Source organism: Phoca vitulina, unplaced genomic scaffold (genome assembly GCF_004348235.1).
Source record: "Phoca vitulina isolate PV1807 unplaced genomic scaffold, GSC_HSeal_1.0 scaffold7, whole genome shotgun sequence".
NCBI lineage: Eukaryota > Metazoa > Chordata > Mammalia > Carnivora > Phocidae > Phoca > Phoca vitulina.
Genome location: NW_022589710.1, coordinates 46,953,751 through 46,973,900, shown reverse-complemented (window position 1 = coordinate 46,973,900; position 20,150 = coordinate 46,953,751). Strand labels below are relative to the sequence as shown.

The 20,150-nt window shown below is 48.3% G+C and overlaps 1 protein-coding gene across 1 annotated transcript in view; it reads right to left on the bottom strand.

Moving 5' to 3' along the window:
- The window catches only part of LRRC74A (leucine rich repeat containing 74A), a 45,062-nt gene that overhangs the window by 1,083 nt on the left and 23,829 nt on the right, over positions 1-20,150 (bottom strand). The window contains 7 exon segments of the mRNA XM_032404687.1: positions 183-290; positions 3,761-3,907; positions 6,905-7,000; positions 10,272-10,466; positions 10,914-10,999; positions 16,522-16,603; positions 16,977-17,026. Coding sequence (XP_032260578.1) covers positions 183-290; positions 3,761-3,907; positions 6,905-7,000; positions 10,272-10,466; positions 10,914-10,999; positions 16,522-16,603; positions 16,977-17,026 — 764 coding nt within the window.

The window sequence follows — 20,150 nt, the reverse complement described above, 5'->3', positions numbered from 1 at the left end:
ACACACACACACAGACACACACAGACACACACAGACACACGGACACACACACGGACACATGGACACAGACACACGGACACACACACACACAGACACACGGACACACACACACACACACACACACACGGACAGACAGACAGACACACACGCACACCCTGGCTGGAGCCACGGGGTCAGGACACCTGTATCATAGCTTTCCGGAAGTCGCCCACAGGCATCGTCATCATTCCTTTAGGGTTCAAGCTCCTGAAGAAGTCCACGACTGTGATTCTGTGCTGGTCGGCGTAGCTCTGGCAGAAGCAGGAGACACCAGGAGCACGCACTTGACTTTATAACATCTATTAACCACCCCCCACCCCCCACCGCCACCTTCCGCCCAAGGGCGGCCTGGCAAGTGCAGGGGAGCTGTAGGGGGCAGCCTGGGGGGCCCGAGTCTCCTGTGTGTTGGCAGTCGCCTGAGCCCAAGAGCCCTGCACGGAGCTGCATGCCGTGATGGCTCTGGGGTTTGCTCAGTGTCCGGGGGCCCCCACTCCACGGAGCAGGATCGCCATGCGGCTCCAAAGAAGGAAGGATTAGAGTCTCTGCTGTTTGTTCTGTCTGTCTGTCTGTCTGTCTGTCTATCTATCTATCTATCTATCTATCTATATCTTTCATCTATCATCTATTACCTATCTTTCCATCCATCCATCATCTTTCTATCGTACGTACTCTTTTATAAAATGCACTGTACTAATACATTGTGAACACCTTTTCAGTATCATTAAAACATTCTTTTGGGGTCCTTTCTAAGTATCTTTATGTTTCTCTTCCCCTCCCGCTCTCAAAAGGCCCTCAAGGCCCAGCCAGATTGATAGATATTCCTGCAGATAACCGTGCTCACTGAGGAACTCCTCAGGGACCAGTCCTCGGTCCCCTGCTCTTCTTTCCCCACACTTTGCCCTCTGGGGTGCACTGCCTCTCTCCCCAGGGGGACCCTACTTCTGCATCCTCAACAGCTGCTCACAAGTCCGTGCTGACACCCACTGGCACCTCAATCCAACACGTCCCAGGTGACGCTCCGGCAGCTCGACCCTGTGGGCGGTTGTAAGCGCCGTGGCGGACCCCACGGGTGAGCCGACACGCCTCCCCTCCCTCCACAGCACGCCCCTGTACAGTGCAGATGCTGCAGAGCCAAACGTCGACATTCCCCAAACCCCCTTTCAGCTAGGCGTCGGAATGGGATGCGTTTCACCAAGCACCCAGGGGAGGCTTGTGTGGGAGGTCTGATTTGGAGGGAGCAGGCCGGATGCAGCTGGGGGCCGGTCCTGATTCAGCGGGTGATCCCCGCTGGGCAGCCTCCCGATCATAGCAGAAGCAGCCATCACCCTGGCAGCCCACATGGGGGATTTGGGGAGCCATTTCTGGAACCTAAACCAAGAATCTGTTTCTTCAGCCCCCGTCAATGTTTCTGGGGTCTGTCTCTGGTCATATATCCCTCTTTGTTTAACCCAGCCGGAGTGGATTGTGTGCTCAGCAACAAGAACTTTGACCAGCGCAAGAAGGGCTTGTTGCTTCGGTAGGTGCTAGTGATAAGACCCATCATCGCTCCTGCCCTGGAGGAGTTCAGAGACGGCCTAGCTACTCCTGACTAGGGAGTCTGGAAGGGTTGCCCAAGGACATGAACTTGAGTAGAGACCTAGAGGAAGAGTAGGAATGAGTGAGACACAGAAGGCAGGAGGAAGGGTGTTCCAGGCAGAGGAATGTGCATGTGCACAGGCCTGGGGTTGAGCGAGAAATGGTGTAGAGAAACAGGGAGAAATCCAGGGGGGCTCAAATGTTGGATAACCAGCTGGGAGGGGTGGACAGAGAGGGTGGGGCTAGAGAGGACTTCCCTACCCCTGCCAATGTCATCACCTTTATTTTAGTCCCTTGGGCTTGAACTTTTGGGATTATCTTTGGTTCTCTCCTATCATCACAGGCCTTCCTTCTCCCAGCACACACACACACACACACACACACTCGCACACTCCCACACATGCACCATGTACCCAACCATTCACCAAATCCTGGAGGCGCTCCATAATGGTATCGCCTACATCTGTCTCTCCACTTCCATTCCCACTCTCAGGCAAGGCACCATTCTAGAATACTAGCTATCATACCTAGAATACTACCATAGTGTCCTCGTTGGCGTTCCCACTCTCATCTTTACCCCCTTCAGTTCATTTTCTCTCCATTGCCTGAAAAATTATTCCTCAGTCCTGCTGGATTCACATTACCCACTTCTCAGCCACTATCGCTGGCTCCCTGCTCCCTGTGGAATCAAAACCCAACACTGAGCCATATCCAGCCCCAGCCTCCCTGTGCAGCCTCGACTTCCAGGCTTTGCAGGAACCTGGAACCGTGTGGTTCTCCTGCTGGAACCACATGGTCCTGCCCATCCCCCAAGCACACTGTGTGTACCACCCCCCTGCTCCTTTGCTGGTGGGAATCCTATCCCCAGAGCTCCCTCCCTGTTGCTGTCGCTCACCTGAATCCTTTCTGCTCTTCAAGGCCCTTCCCCAGGACGTGTCCTTTTTTCTTTGCCTAATCCCACAGTGGCCTCTACTCTGGGTTTTGATGATATCTGCTGCGTTTGTCACTCATTTATTATTTATCATATATCTTTGAGAAGTTACTGCAGCTGTCCCATCTTCCCAACCAGATTGTTGGCCCCCCTGAGGGGAAGGACTGTGTTTTGCATTGCACATCTGGTTTGGTCTCTAATCTGAGATTCTTATGAGATTCCTAGAGATTTCTATGCTGTTTTAAACACAGGGTGGGACCCCCACTTTGCATCTGAGAACTCCATTCCTGTTCCCTGGAGCATCCCGCTCCCCTTGTGAAACAGGTTTCCTCTTGGTTCCATCTGATGTCATCTGACTCGTGAAGATACTTGATAACCCCCTTGCCTTCTAGAACTTTCCACACAACAATAATATTCATGCAGAGCTCTTCTATTTAGTCCTGGAAGCTAAGGCACAGAGCAGACCAACCAAGGAGCGGGAAGCAGCCCCAGCAGTACACACCCTGTAGTATCACCACAGTGTGCATCCAGCAGAGGCTGGTCAACCCTGCCACCGGTGAGAGCCAGGAATAGGAACACCAGCCTGGCCTGGGCACTACTCTGTGAGGTGATCAGACCAGATGAGCGCCCTTGCAGCTCTAAAACTATCTGATTTTTCATTTCCATGGTTACATCTGCCTCCTGTGATCTGAGACTTGAGCTGGGAGTAGGTGACCACAAGACAGAAAGGACCTGAGGGTCCCTCTTTAGCTGAAGCCACCAAATAGCTGTCCTCACCACAGGGGTGTCTTGGCATCCTTATCAGCTACTGGCAAGAGCTTGCGTTTGTTGGGTGCTTATTATTGGCCAGGCATTTGTGTGTAACAGAATTGGATCTCCACAGCAGCCCTCCCGGGGTGAGTCCTGTTGTTCTACCCATTTTCCAAGTGAAGAGACTGGGGCCCAGAGGGCACAGTGACTTGCCTTTGGTCGTACATTAGCAAGCAGAGGAGCCTGGCTGGTAGAAACCATCCTGTTCCAAGCCCCTCCCACTTCAGCCCTTTCCCAGATCACCCCTTCCTCTGGGAGCTGGGGAGCCCTGCTGAGGGGATCCAACATCCACAAGGAATATTCCACGTCCGAGAGACATTCCTTGTTGGAGAGGATTGTGCAGACGCTTTGGGGGAGGGGCGACTCTTGGTCTTTGGGGTCTGCAAGAGGAAGGCAAGGGCTCACCTGGATCAATTTCATGGGGTTCGTCCACTGGAGGAGCGCTTTCTTGGCAGAGAAGCCTTGCACCGACTTGTATATCACGTCCAGCTGGGGGTGGATGGCACACACCCCATCCAATATTTTTAGGAACTGCTCAGACACCAGCACATTCTGAGGTGGGGAGAGAAGGGACCCGTCATGAGGAAGACATCGCCGCTGTTGTACCATCTCCACCCCCCGCCCCCTCCCGCACCTCCCCCTGCAGACCAGCAGGCCCATCCAAGCCAAAGGCAGAGCTTTTTTTTGTCTTTTCCAGCTTGTTCTGCAGTGTTGCTCCTAGACTGGGGTAGTTCACCTTTCTTAGAGCTTGCAATTTGACTTGTAAGGTTTGCACGTGATTTTGATCAGATGTTCTAGCTGAGGGCTGGTAGCCTGTCACATACTATCAGTTCAGCTCTCAGATGGTGAGCATCAGTTTCTGTGTGTGGCAGATGAGACACAGCTATGGGGTTAGGAGACTGGTCTCCAGGCAAATGCCCTGAAATGTCCATTTCTACACCAGATTGGTCTTTGGAGCAGGTGCCCTGGAAGAGGATTCCTCATCCCAACCACCCTGTCCTGGTTCAAAACCCACTGGGAATGCGCCTTTTGGAAGTGCCCTCAGAGCTGGGTTATAGGCCACAGGAGAAGACGTGTTCTGTGAAGCAGTGTTTGACCAAAGCTGGCCTTCCCTGGTTTGGTCAGCCTGCTTCATTCCTCAGATGTGGCTGTGAGGAATTATTTGCCACTTCAAATAATTAAACCCATGCTTAAGGGCTGCAGGCTTACCTCATCCCGATTTGTAGATATTCTAGAGAAAGTTCTAGAGAAAGTTCATCTACAATGAAGGGATTCCAACACTGTTTAGAGTTACATCAGGAGAGATGACGAAAGGGAAGGAAAAGTCTAATTCAGACCTGTCTGTGCTGGTAGGCTTGTTTTTCTTTTTCTTTTTTTTTTTTTTTTAAGATTTTATTTATTTGACAGAGAGAGACACAGTGAGAGAGGGAACACAAGCAGGGGGGAGTGGGAGAAGGAGAAGCAGGCTTCCCGCTGAGCAGGGAGCCTGATGTGGGACTCGATCCCAGGACCCTGGGATCATGACCTGAGCTGAAGGCAGACGCTTAACGACTGAGCCACCCAGGCGCCCTGTGCTGGTAGGCTTGTAAGGTGGCATTGTGATCCCAGCTCATGGGGGCGTGCACCACCTGGGGTTAGCCAAACAGCACCGCTTCTAACGTTCCCTCAGACACCAAGACAGTGCCTGAGGGCATGCCTTCCAACCTGCACTGGGCGGGGGGAGAGCAGATGCCAACAAAATCTGGATGTGTAACTGAGCCCCAGAGGCGGGGTGGGGTGGGAGTTAAGGCCGCATGAGGGGTGCAAGGCCAGAGCTGTAGGGTGAGGGCGGACAGAAGGCCCCTGAGGAGAAAGACCATGAGCAAAAAGAGGAGCCTGGGGGCAGGGAGCAAGGGGAAGAGAACAAAATGAAAAGAAAAGCAGGTATGTTTTTCTAATGTTTTATAATCTGTGGCAAACCTAAGTCCAAATTTTACTTATTATTTAGTTCCAAGGAGTTTGGGCTTAAATATTCAAAATACCATCACTGAGGGCGCCTGGGTGGCTCAGTCGTTAAGCGTCTGCCTTCGGCTCAGGTCATGATCCCAGGGTCCTGGGATCGAGTCCCACATCGGGCTCCCTGCTTGGCGGGAAGCCTGCTTCTCCCTCTCCCACTCCCCCTGCTTGTGTTCCTGCTCTCGCTATGTCTCTCTCTGTCAAAAAAATAAATAAAATCTTTAAAAAAAAAAATACCATCACTGATATTATTGCAAGGCTTTAAGATCTTGGCAAAATATCATATTTGTGTGGCATTAAAATAATGTAACATGACTTTAACACTGTCCCTTTATAGAACTCTAGAGTAAGAGGCAGAAGCCCTGGGTTTACCCTTTGTCGTGTTTCTCGCTTGCCTATGTGGTCCTGGGCAAGTCATCTAACCTCTCTGGTTCAGTTTCCTTATATATAAAAGGGGAAAATGAGGAAGAGTTCTTGTTATGGGTTGAACTGTGTTCCCACCAAAAAGATATTGAAGTCCTAATCCCCCGTACCTGTGAAGGTGACCTTATTTGGAAATAGGGTCTTTTTAGATGATTGAGTTAAGATGAGGTCATTGGGGTGGGCCCTAATCTGCTATGACTGGTGTCCTTCTAAAAAGGGGCATTTGGATACAGAGACAGACATGCACACAAGGAGAACGCCATCTGAAGCTAAAGGCAGAACTCAGGGTGATGCTCCTACAAGCCAAGGAACATCCAAGATTGCCAGCAAACGACCAGAAGCTGGGAGAAGCATGGAACCCATTCTTCCTTGCAGTCCTCCAAAGGAACCAATCCTGCCAACACCTTGATCTTGGGCTTTAGTTTACAGAACTGTGAGATATTATACTTCTATTGTTTGAGCCCCCCACCCCCACCCCGGAGTGTGGTACTTTGTTCACGATAGCTCTGGGGCATGAGTCCATTCTACCTACCTCCCAGAGTGGGGCCAGATAAGCGGAGCAGAGATCACTTTGGGGGGAAAACCAGTATAAAGTGGTGGGCCAGCTACCACCTGTCTGATGATCCAGGCAAGAACACCTGGCCCAGTGAAGTCCCCTCCTTGGGCCTTCCTCCTCCATCAGGGAGTTTACCCTTACATTCTACTCTCAGGAGGCCACGTCATGGAATACAAAATTTGTACGTGTGTTAATATGCAGATTCTAAAAGTTCTGTGATTCTGGAACCGTTCTGGGACCCAGGGCTGTCCATGAGCAGGGCTGGCAGTGAACGAATGCTGCTCGGGGGATCCCATCTCTGCTCTGCTGTTTCTGCTCCCAGACCCACTCGGGCTCCGGTCTGGGATTTCACACCATAAAGTTATCAACGGAAGGGCTACTCCTGCGAAACGGACCCCAAGAGAGGGCCAAGTTGTACTCCAAAAGGAGTGACCCTATCATGGAGCATTGGTGTAAGGGACAGAGCTATTGGTGCCTGCCCACCCAGCGTGGCTGTGGTAACTGCCCACATGGCATGCGTGGCTGTGGTAACTGGTGTGGGCCCTGGTGTGAGCAACCACCGTCTGATCACTCACGGAAATGTCGATCTCTTCCATCTTGGATTTGGGGTTCCTCTTGATGGACAGGATAAGTAAAATAGCCCCATCCATACTCATAGGGTTCAGGAAAAGCTGTGGGAGGAGGGGCAAGACCGGAGGAGGATGAGATGGGGACAGGAGAGCCTGGCTCAGAGCATGGCTTCCATTTCTTCCCATCAAATCATCATCTCTATCTTCCACCCAGATTTCTCTGTAAGCACCTGTCTCCCTGTTTGTCCAGTCATCCATCTGCTTGTCCATCACTGCTCATCCATCCATCCATCCATCCGTCCAGCAAACCTACCATGTGCTGGTTACTGGGAAACGTGCTAAGGGTTGCACAGGCAGACAGGACAAGGTCTCTGCCCTCATGTAGCTTACACTCTAGAGGGGGCCACAGGCAAAGGAGTAAATGGCATCAGAAGTGCAGTGAGGGCAATGACAGAGGCACATGCTGGTACTGCAGGAGCCAGGAAAAGGACATCCAGCACAGTGGAGGGGACACTTGAGCTAAGCCTTGCAGAACTAATGGGGATTCTTCTGGTCTGGAAGAAGCAGGGGGCAGGACCAGAGGAGGGAGTGAGATGCACCAAAGTAGACAAGGGCAGGCAAGTGCAAAGGTGCAGAGGTGTTTGGGCAATAGCAAACATTTCATGAACAGGAGCAGAAAGAACGAGGCCACAGAGCTGGGACGGGCCAGATCACAGGGACCGTGCGGGCCTAGCTGCGCACCCAGGGTACTATCCTAATGTAGCTGAGAGCCACTGAAGCTTGGGCTAGAGGTTAACAGCAAAGACCATGGAGCCCAGTGGCTCTGCTTACTAGTTTTCTGGCCTTGGGTCAATTCCCTGACCACTGGGGACCTATCGCTTAGGGCCACTCTGAGGATCCAATAAATTAATTCAAGCAAAACATTCAAAGGAGTGCTTGGTACATAGTAAGCAGCAAATGAATGCTAGTTATTATTAGCGAAGGCTTTCCGCCGGGTGGTGCTTGATGAGGCAGCCAGAACTTCCATTGAGCACCTACTGCGTGTCAGGTGTTTCCCGGGCTCTGACAGACTCGAGAGAGAAAACACAGACTTCACAGGGCTTAGCTTCTAAGAAGCCTTTGATGGACACACTTCCCTGGAGGGATCCTTATTTTTTCCAAGAGTAGGGGAAGGAGGGCTGTGCTCCACGTGGAGAACAAGAGATCATTCCAGTGGCAAAACCGATGCAGCTTCCACCTGCGACCAAACTGAGAGGTATGTTTTAAATTGCGTTTAAAACTTTTTTCTTTCATTTTAAAACATTTAAAAAATTTAAAATATATTTAAACACATGACAATGGGTTTAATTAAACATTTAAGCAATGACACATGGTCATTATACAAGAAATTCAAAAAGAGGTAGAAAAAGTGTGAAAATCACTAGTGCCCCCATCAGTTAGAGAAAACCCCCGTAGCCATGTTGTTGAGGCAGTGTTTCAATCTTTTACGATTCAGGTGCTCTGAACTTTCCTTGGCTTCATGGTTCCACGGAGGCTGAGTCACAGGCAGGCTGCATCAGTCAGTCTCTCTGAGTTATTCTTCGTCCCACTCTGGCCAGACCTTGCTCCCAGCTCTCGCGGTCACTAGCCAGCAGGTCGCCGTGCTCCCTCTACTGCTGGGAAGCTGGCTTCTTCTCTGCAGCTCTAAGGTGCTCGTCCTCTCAGATGGCAGCTCATTGTCACTGATTTCTAACTCCCATCCTTCTCCACCAGCACCCCCACATCTGTGGCCTCCCCCCGAATCGCCCCCACATCTTGAGGAATTTGGAGTTGCAGTAGGAAGCCAGGGAGGGCTGACTTCTTGGCCTCTCTGAAGCTGCAGGGCCTGAGCTGGTCACGTAGGCTCGGCTTTCTCATCTGACAGGTGGAGCGAGTGAAGCCCGAGCTGGAGGGCTGTGCCGTGAGCAAGAAGCAAGCCACCTGATATGCACCTGTCTCACTGTGGGAGCCCCAGGAAGGGAAGCTGGTAATGGGAGGCCTCCTCTTTCATCTGTTTTCCAACTGCCCAAGAGCTTCTATGTGAGACATCTATAAGCCAATCTATTTATTTATTTTTGAAGATTTTATGTATTTATTTGACAGAGAGAGAGAGCACACAAGCAGGGGGAGCGGCAGGGAGAGGGAGAAACAGGCTCCCTGCAGGGCAGGGGGCCCGATGCGGGGCTCGATCCCAGGACCCTGAGATCATGACCTGAGCCAAAGGCAGACGCTTAACCCACTGAGCCACCCAGGTGCCCCTATCAATCAATTTAAAATGAAAGATGTATTCATTCATTCATTAATGGACATTCATTGGGCATCTACTATATGCCAATAGGTACAAGGGGTATAATAATGGGCAGAAGCAAACACAGTCTTTACTCTCATGCAGCTCACACCAGTGGGGGTGACCAGACAGTCAGTGAGTCACTGAAGTCAGAGTCTAAGAAGGAACCTGGCAAGTTCTGCGTGAAGGGGTGAGCTGAGATCTGAGAGTCCGTGAGGACAGCTGCTGGAGTGCCGTGCTGAGCTGGGGCAGGGACTCAGTTAGGTGCAGGGAGGAGTGGGGGAGAGCACTACAGGAGAGGCTGAGTCTGAAGCCACAGGGAGAGTCGGGCCCTGGGATGGGGGAGATGAAAGAAGCCCCCGAGGCCATGGCTGGACAGCGAGGGAGAGTGTGGGGTAAACTGAGGCTGGAGAAGCACACCGGGACGAGAGAACTGGGTTTGAACCACAGGAAACCATGTGGGGGTCTAAGCCGGAGGAGACTAGATGGGGGTGGGGGTGAAAGTCAGACTTATGCTCAAAACGCACACTCTGGCTTCAGTGCGGAGCAGAGTCTGGAGGAGACCCAGGCGGGAGGAAGGAAGACCGGTTAGAAGATGACACCAGGCACCCAGTGACCGTAGAGGGTGACACTAAGGTTAGAGCAGAGAGATAGTCAAGAACCTATGCACATGTGACGCACAAGGTGAATTTTCCCAACAATTCTCTCCAGCAATATGCAGCCCCATCACCCTGCTGCCCCCACCCCAACACACACAAATACACACACACACACACACGGATGCACAGACACACACAGACACAGGGACACACCCACTGATGCACACACACACAGATGCGCACACATGGACACAAACACAAGGATGCATAGACACACACGTGGGTGCACACACACAGATGAACACGCATGGACGCGTGGATGCACACACACAGATGAACACACATGGACACACACAGAGATACATACATGGATGCAGGCACACGGATGCATGCACACACACATGAGTGCACACATGCACACGGACACACACATAAAACGGCCCATTCCCAGCTTAAGTAAAGACTTTACCTTCAGAACCTTGAGGCTCTCATTGACCTCCAGCCCTTTGCTGATTTTGGAGACTCCGTCGTTGCTGATGCCATTGCTGCTGACGTCTAGGTAGACCAGGGAGTTGTTGAGTCTGAGGACCTCCCCTAGTGCCGTAGCCCCCTCGTTCCCAAAGCCGTTCATAGAGAGATCCAGTTTCTGCAGGGTCATATTAGCCTCCGGGGGGGGAGAGAATAGCACCAGCATCAGGGCTGCGTGTGACTCTTCCAGCCACCAGGCCCTGGTTTCTCTCCCCTGCTGCCATCCCGCTGGGTGCTCAGTGGTCTCCCGGAGGGAGAGCTCCACCAGACCTTTCCAGATCCCTCCCAGTGGAGGGAGTCAGAACCTGGTCATTCCCTACCCCCTAAGGAAATTGCCCTCTTGAAGTATCCCCAAAGATGCCACCGAGGCCCCAGCAAGGTGAATTTGCTGAAGTAGGATTGATACTAAAGAATAAAGCACATGCAGAAATTATGGGAGGGATGCTAACAACTGGAAAGCATTTGATGAGAGCTCCATGTGCGCTCATCCATGGGGTCATGAGGAAGAGGTTCAAGATGGCAGGATGGGAGGCCCTGGACGTCCTCACTGGACTCAACACACCACTGCCAGAGAGCGCCTTACCCGGAGACCATTGCACAAGGCCACAGCTCCCCGTATGTAGAAGTGATTCCAGCTCAGATCCAGTGACTGGAGCCCTATATTGAGGGCTGGGGGAGGGAGGGAGTCATCTTAGTGTTCCCCAAATCCCAGAGAACCCATTCTCAGAGTTGACAGATGTCCATGGCACTGGGGAATAAGGACTACTCAATGTTCATGCGAAGTAAGACACTGGGACAATAATTTTTCAGTTATTCATTTAAACACAAAATTTTAAGAGGATTCCCCGTGCTGGCGACAATGTAGTAAAACAATCCTACTCTTGTATTGCAGGGGGCAAGCAAATTGCTACAGTCTGTTGGGCAAACGTGATCTGGTCACAGATATTTTGCTATCCCACAAGCAACATCACCTCTGAGACGCTTCCTAAGGAGACAGTGCAGGACACGAGAAGAGTTCCATGCTTGAGGTGTTTGTCATGGCCTTACTTATAAAAGTAACATTCGTGACTCACAGGGGAAGGGTAAAGTATATAATAAACATCCATCTGGCAGAATATGATGCAACCAATAAACTAATAGAGATAGCGGGGAACACAGGGGTTGTATTTACACGGGGAGGCTGTGAAGGGGTATTACATCATGTGATGTGTTTTTCTTGGAGAACTATGGGAGCAGAGGTGGCTCCGAAAGCTTTAGGGACATCATCAGTTCTAAGTGGTGAGGCATCAGGCTTATCTAGAAGCTGGTTTGCATAGAAGTTGTATTTTTTTTAACTTAAAAATATTTTGGGGGCCCCTGGGTGGCGTAGTCCCTTAAGTGTCTGACTCTTGGTTTCAGCTCAGGTCGTGATCTCAGGGTGCGAGTTCGAGCCCTGGTTTGGGCTCTGCGCTCAGCAGAGAGTCTGCTTAGGACTCTCTCCCTCTCCCTCTGCCCTTCCCCCCGCTCTTTCTCGCTCTAAAATATATAAATAAATAAATATTAAAAAAATATTTTTGCTTACGTGCTACATAGGGTTGGGGAAAACATCCTGTTGAAACACATTATCTGGGCGCCTGGGTGGCTCAGATGGTTAAGCAACTGACTTCAGCTCGGGTCGTGATCTCCAGGTCCTGGGATCAAGCCCCACGTCGGGCTCCCGGCTCAGCAGGGAGTCTGCTTCTCCCTCTGCCTCTGTCTCTCCCCCTACTCATGCTCTCTCTCTGTATCTCTCTGTCTCAAATGAATAAATAAATAAAAAATCTTTAAAAAAAAAAAAAAAGTGAAACACATTATCATGCTTATTTTTACGGAGGGAGGGCAGATATGCTGAGGACACTGTTGGGAAGAGGCTGAAGAACTCTTGAAACTTTACTGGGCGGGAGGCAGTGACTTCAGCCCTCAGACCCAGGAAAATGTTTTACTCGATTTTCTTTTCAGTGCGCTGTGTATGATTGTATGTCTCTTGAGTCAACTACCGGGATGTACTTTCACTAAAGTGCACAACACCTTATATTGTTTTGAGAACAAACTTCCCCCCGCCTTCATTCTCTTCTTACCCCTACTCCCTCTTCTCTGCCAATTCCCTTACTTAATATGCCACGCACACTTGCATCTCTTCAAGGGCTGCAAAATTTAAATGTTAGTTCTGTTCTCGCCCCTGACTAGCTGTGTGACCTTGGGCAAGCTACTTACTCTTCCCTTACTTCTGCTTTCTTATCTGTAAAAATGGAGGTATTAACCCATACAAGGTTTTGGGAGGGAACTGATGTGGAATGTCTAGCATGATGCCTATCACGTGGCAACCATTTAATAACTGGCAGCTTTAATAATAATAAATATTTTTAAAGCTCACATACAATATGATGATAACCACATTAAAACAGGAGGTAGTCTGTCTCACTTTAAAGTTGTTTTAAAATTTAGGGTTATTTATTTATTTAAAAAGATTTTATTTATTTATTTGAGAGAGAGAGAGAGAGAGAGGGAGAGAGAGCACAAGCAGGGGGGAGGGGTAGAGGGAGAGGGAGAAGCAGACTCCTCGCTGAGCAGGGAGCCAGATGCAGGACTCAGTCCCAGGACCCTGGGATCATGACCTGAGCTGAAGGCAGACGCTTAAGTGACTGAGCCACCCTGGCACCCAAAATTTAGGGTTTTTAAAAAAGATTTTATTTTTAAGTAATCTCTATACCCAACATGGGGCTCGAACCCACAACCCCAAGATCAAGAGTCGCAGGCTCCACCAAGTGAGCCGGCCAGGTGCCCCTAAAATTTAGTTTTAAAGTATTTGAAAATCGGTTTTCAGATGGACTCAAATTGCCCCACAAGGCTTGTACACTTTGCTCCTCCCCTCTGACCTGTCAGCCTGGACCCTCTCTCAGGGAAGATGTTGCTCAGCAGTGAGATGGGAGAGCCCTGCCCCCCACCCCCCCACCGGCCCACCCCCTACCCCCCCGCCAGCCTACCTGCGGCCTCTGGCACACACCTCCAGCCCCTCCCTCTCTCAGCACTGCTCCCAGAGGCCACCCCTGCCCCTTCGCTCCGCACTCCATGGCTGCCAGCCTTTGTTTTTTTTTTTTAAATTTAAATTCAATTAGTTAACATATAGTGTATTATTACTGTCAGAGGTAGAGGCCAGTGAGTCATCAGTTGTATATAACACCCCGTGCTCATTGCATCAAGTGCCCTCCTTACTGCCCATCACCCTGTTACCCCATCCCCCCCACCTCCCCTCCAGCAACCCTGTTTGCTTCCTATGATTAAGAGTGTCTTATGGTTTCTCTCCCTCTCTGATTTCATCTTGTTTTATTTTTCCCTCCCTTCCCCATGCTCCTCTGTTTTGTCCACCTTTTCAAGGACTTTGTCCCGCAATTATCTCCTCTTCCTTCCTCACGACCCGTTTCTTCTTCTGTTCTTCCTATCAGCATTTTCCATCTTTACGAACCTTCCTGCCTCCATGTCACCCATCTTTCTGCCCCAGCCTCCTCTCCGAGGGGCTCCTGGAGGCGCCCACATTGCCATTCACTTCTTTGCATCCCATTTTCAATTCTGCTCCCTCCAGTCAGGTCTCCACACTCACCTCCTTCACTAACACAGCTCTTGTCAAGGTCACCAATTATCTTCATGTTGCTGAGTCCTGTGGTCACTTTTCTGACCTCATCTTATTTGACCTCTAAGCAGCACTTGACCCAGCCAAGACCTGACTCCTTCTTGAAAGCATCCCTTACTTGGCTCCTTGATACCTCACCTTCCCCCACCTACTCCTGCTCAGGCTCCTCCTCCCCCTCTGGGACACCTAAAGGTGTCAGAGTGGTCCAATGGCCACCTTCTTAACTCCATCCACACTCCTTGCCTAGATGATCTCCTCTTGCCCCATGGTTTTAAATACGTCGCAATGCCTCTAACTCCCAGATGCCTATCTCCAGTCCTGACCTGTTCACCAAGCTCTAAATCCATATAGCAAACCAGACGTCTCCCCGTAGATGTCAAACGGACAAGGCAAACATCACATGACCAAAATGGAAGTCTTGGCTCCTGACCCCTGTCCCTCCATACCGGTTACTCCCCGAGTTTTTCCCCATCTAAGTAAATGGCACCACCATCCAACCAGTTCCTGAAACAAAATAACCAGGCGTGTATCTTCCTCTCTTCCTTTCCTTCATTCTCCACATCAGCAAGTCCTTTTGGCTTTACTTCCAAAATCCATTCTGGATCCATCCACTCCTCTCTATCACCACCTCCTCCCTCAGCTCCAGCTATGGTCCTGTCTTGCCTGGACTGCTGCATTAGCCTCCTAACTGGCCTTCCTTCTTCCATTCTTTTTTTTTTTTTAATTAAAGTGTAATTAATATACAATGTTATGTTAGTTTCAGGTGTATGACATATCAATCCGACCATTCTATACATTACTTAGCACTCACTATGGCAACTGTAGTCACTATCTGTCACCAAACAACACTATTACAATATTATTGACAGTATTCTCTATGCTATACTTCTCATCTCCATGACTTACTTGTTTTATAACTGGACGTTTGTACCTCTCAATTCCCTCCACCTATTTCACCCATGCCCCCCACCCCTGCCCCAGCAGCCACCAGGTTGTTCTGTGTATTTAAGAGTCTGGTTGTGCTCAGCTGTGTTCTTCATGAAACTACATAAAACTTCACAAAACGGTTCATCTAAAACTGCAAATCAAACCGTGTCACTCCCCGACATTTAACACCCTGCGCTGACCTCTCATCGGGTGGGGAATGAAATTCAGACTTCATGCATGTCATGGCCCACCAAGCCCCACCTGAGTGGCTGCAGGCCACCTCAGTGACCTCCTCCTTCCATTCCCCTCCCCTGCCTGCTCCCCTCCCCACTCCCCTGCCTGCTCTGCTGCAGCCAAGCTGTCCCCCTCCTCAGACATGCCAGGCTCTGCTCCTTCAGCTTGGAATGCTGTGCTTCCAGAACCTGGCATGGCTGATTCTTCTTTGATATTCAGGTTTCAACAAGAAGCCACCTTCCCTGTGGGGCTTTTTCTCACCACCCCACCTAAAGCAGCAGCTCCCCCACTAATAGTGATCCCCTTTTCTACTCATTTCCCCAGGAATGAACGTTTAGGGTTCTTTCTTTTCTCTCTTTCTCTCTTTTTAATGATTTTATTTATTTATTTAACAGAGAGAGACACAGCGAGAGAGGGAACACAAGCAGGGGGAGTGGGAGAGGGAGAAGCAGACTCCCCACTGAGCAGGGAGCCCAATGTGGGGCTCGATCCCAGGACCCTGGGATCATGACCTGAGCCGAAGGCAGACGTTTAATGACTGAGCCACCCAGGCACCCCTCTTTTTTTTCCTCTTATAACAAATCTACAGTGAGCCTCCTCAGACTTTCTCTGTGTACGTGTGAGAGCTTCTCTGAGACATGCACAGGTGAATTGCTCTATCATAGAATATATACATTTTCAATTTTACTAAATACTGTCGAATTGCTCTCCAAAGTGCCTTTACCTGGCAGCTTCAGAGGATTCTTATTTCTCCCTTGGGTTCAATGCACTGGATATTCTCTCACTTGAAATTTCTGTAGCTTTGGTAGATGACAAGGGGGAGCTTTTCAATGTTTTATTTTGCATTTCTCTAATTACTAGAGAGTTTAGGCATTTGGCTTTCTTTTTGCGCTATCCATATGCCTTGACCATTGTTTTATTGGGAGTATTTATCATTGTCCAATGGATCTATAGGCTCTTTTATCAACATTCTGAACACAAATCTCGTATATGATAAAGATGCTGTAAGTATGTACTCTCTATCTGTTGCTTGTCTTTTAACATTGCCCCATAACATCTTTTATCATAGGCAAGTTTTAAACTTATTGTTGTCAAACAGATGAATGGTTTTTGTTACAGTTTACGCCTGCTGTGCATATTTACTCATCCTTAGCCTCCCTGAGGTCAGCAAGTTATTTCTTCATCTGTTTTTCTAATCTTTGTAAAGTTTTACTTCCCATATCCAGGTGTTGGTTCCACTTAAGATGTGTTTGGGGCATGGCTTCCATCCCTTTATGATCTGAACAGTCAGTAACAATAAAAATCAGGAGATACAGCCCTGACAGGCAACCGTCTGCCAAGTGCCTCTCCTTTGCTGGCCCCTTCCCTCCGCGGGGGGACTCACCCAGCATCTGGCCCACGTGCTCTCCTCCCTTATCAGAGAACTGGTTGTGGCTGAGATCCAGCGTCTTGATTTGGTAATTGGCCTGGAGAAAGAAAGGGTAGAGAGAGGTGAGTTTTGGCTTCTCTATGGCTGCGAATACCTCTTTCATCTCAGGGCCATGTGATGGAGGGCTCCCACGCACCAAAAATCGGGTGGACGCGAGTTTTTAGACAGAAGACATTCTCCTGTGCATTTTTGTGTAACTGTTGATGACCCTGGGAGGGTCTTGTCCCATCCAAAGGGCCCTGCTACTGCTGTGGCTGTTGTCAGGCTCGGCAGAGTCCAGACCCTCACCAGCTCCCTAGACATTTGGGGGACCTCACCTCTCTCTGCCTGGAGCCACCCGCCAGGCCCCCCACATCACCCAGGGCCATCCCCCACAGGGCTCTCAGTGGCCCCTGCCCCTCACTTCTTACCGACAGGGCTTGGCACAACAATTCTGCGGATTCATCCCTGAAGTTATTTCCTGCAGTGAAGGGTGGGGAGGTGTTTGCAATGTTGTCCAGACTAGGGCTCCCTTCCTCTCCCGCGTCCTGGCCCTGCCAGGCTCTTCCCTTTGGAACAATCAGCCATAGGAAAGGTGGCAAGTACTTAAAGCAAATATACGGACATGGAAGAAAACAGGAGAAAAGAGGGCAACTATTTGCCTTTCGCTTTAACATTCCCTGCTCTCTCTGCCATGATAGGGCAGGGAGGTCCAGGAGCCCGCGCACGGTCCCCTCTGCGCCCCCTGGTGGTGTCATCCCCTAGCTTAGTGCCTAAAGTCTGTCACGTGATAAAAAATAAGACTATAGCAGCAAGGCCAGGACCAGAGGGGAACAAGTGAGGCATGCCTTTTGTGTGCAAAATCTCAGCTCAGTAAGCACAATGAGCAGTATCTTAATACAATATTTGCAAAAATCAAAATTAATGCAACACTTCTATGTTGAACAAAATTTAAAAATTTTAAATGCAGGATCAGCCCCTACACTTGCATGGCTAGGCCTCACTCACCTCACCACAATCTGTCCCTTTTGGATCCTGTTTTATATTTGAAGTATTGATATTTTGTTCACCACAGACTTTTTTTTTCTTTTACATTATTTTTGACTTTTACAATCATTGCAACACAATAGTATTTACTTGGTTACTGAGCTTTTTTGTGCCCCTTAAATTCTGGGACTGAGGCGTGTGCCTTCCTTATCTTACTCTTGTCCCAGCCCTGCTGGACAGTTTAAAAGATTTCTGGAAAACTGGGGTGCTTGGGTGGCTCAATCGGTTTAGCGTCTGACTCTTGATTTTGGCTCTGGTCATGAACTTGGGGTTCTGGGATCGAGCCCTGCATCAAGCTCCGTGTCAGGCTCTGTGCTCAGCAGGGAGTCTGCTTGAGGATTCGCTCCCTCTCCTCCCTCTTCCTCCATTCTCGTGCTCTCTCTCTCTAAAATAAATAAATCTTTTTAAAAAAAGATTTCTGGAAAATAAATGATATAGAGACTTATCCCCAAATTTCTCCTTTAAACCCTTAATAATTGTATCTTTAGCACCTAAATAGTGCTTGGCATCTAACAGTGCTCCATAAACGTTTACTGAATGAATGAACAAATCCACTGAGACACAAATGCTTCTTGGTTGCATCTGTACCAGTGCAATAAAATGAGATAATAAGCTAGGCAAGGTATAAAATTAGGTTTCTAGCTACTCAAATTGTGTTTACATCAGTGGTTACAAATAGTAGAGCTGGCTGTAAGTTTGATAAAATACAGATTCCTAGATCCCTCCTTTAAAGATTCTGATTCAGCAGCCTAGGATGGGACTGGGTAATTTGTATTTTTACAGAGCTTTCTGTATTATGCTAATGTTATATTAGAGGTCTTAGCCAATGCAACTAGAAAAATCACTGGTAGCTATAAATACTGGAAAGAAGAGACAAAACTCCCATTATTTGCAGAAAGATCACCTACCTAAATAATCCAAGAAAATTAACTGACAAAATGTTAGAACTAGTAAGATAACTCAGTAAAGTGACTGGGGCGGGTGTGCCTGGCTAGCTTAGTCCGTTTAGCATCTGACTCTTGATTTCGGCTCAGGTCATGATCTCGGGGTACTGAGCCCCATATTGGGCTCTGCACTGAGTGTGGAGCCTGCTTGAGATTCTCTCTCCCTCTCTCTCTGCCCCTCCCCACCCCCCACTTGCACTCTCTAAGTAAATGAATGAATGAATGAATAAATAAATAAAGTGACTGAACATAGGGTCAATGTGCAGAAATTAATAGCTCTCAGACATATCAGTAATGACCACTTAAGAATATATGATAGAAAAAACATTCTGTTCACGCAGGAATAAAATGATAAAACACCTGGACCTGATATGAAATGGACAAGACTTCTAATGGAATAAAAGCATAATACTTTATTGAAGAAGATAAAAAAAGACTTGAAAAAATAGAGAAAAACCTAGTGCTTGGGATTTGGACCCAAGCATTGACTTCAACATCCACACATTTAATCATTCTGATTTACAGATAACTTGCTGAGAGCCAAAATGGAGACCGTATAGGGAAACAGATTTTCCCCTGGTAGAATTGTAACCTGCTACTGTCTTCTTATATGAAGACATTAAATATTTTGAATATGTCAATTCTTTCCTAAATTAATCTAGAACATTAAATATAACTCCAAGCAAAATTCCAACAGTTTTGGGGGTTTTTTGGATGGAACTTGACAGGATGATTCTAAAATTCAGTTAGAGGAGAAATTGCACAAGAATAGCCAAGATTACTTTGAAAAAGAAGGTCAGATTTTGTCCACTCAAATATAAAACATATTGTGTCATATAATTATATAGCTAATATATTACATATTATATACTTGATATATTTCATTAATTACAACTAATCATTAAATTATAACACATGGCATATAATTTTAATATTCTAAACAAATATTAAAACAGTGTGGTGTTGACATAGACATAGACACAGAGATTAATAAAATGGAAAAGAAAATCTAGAAAGAAACTTGTATTTATATGGAAGTTTAATATACAATAAAGGTGACATTTCAAGTTAGTCAGTAAAGAGTAGTTTATTCAGGGGGCGCCTGGGTGGCTCAGACGTTAAGCGTCTGCCTTCGGCTCAGGTCATGATCCCAGGGTCCTGGGATTGAGCCCTGCATCGGGCTCCCAGCTCCGCGGGAAGCCTGCTTCTCCCTCTCCCACTCCCCCTGCTTGTGTTCCCTCTCTCGCTGTGTCTCTCTCTGTCAAATAAATAAATAAAATCTTTAAAAAAAAAAAGAATAGTTTATTCAGTTAATGATGCTGGGCACCTGGCTATTCATTTTGTAAATACAGTGTTTGATTCTTTCTCTACCTCATGCCATGAACAACAATAAACTCCAGATATATTGAAGATTAGGGATGAAAAAACAAAATCACAAAAATATTTGAAGAAAATTAAGGAAAACTTTTTATAATCTGAAGTAGAAAACAGTTTTTTGAGCAGGACTACAAAAATCAAATCCATAAAAAAGAATGATGAACTTGACAATGGTAAATAATACAAACTTATGTATAAGAAAACACCATAAGCAAAGCCATATGTAACATTCCAACA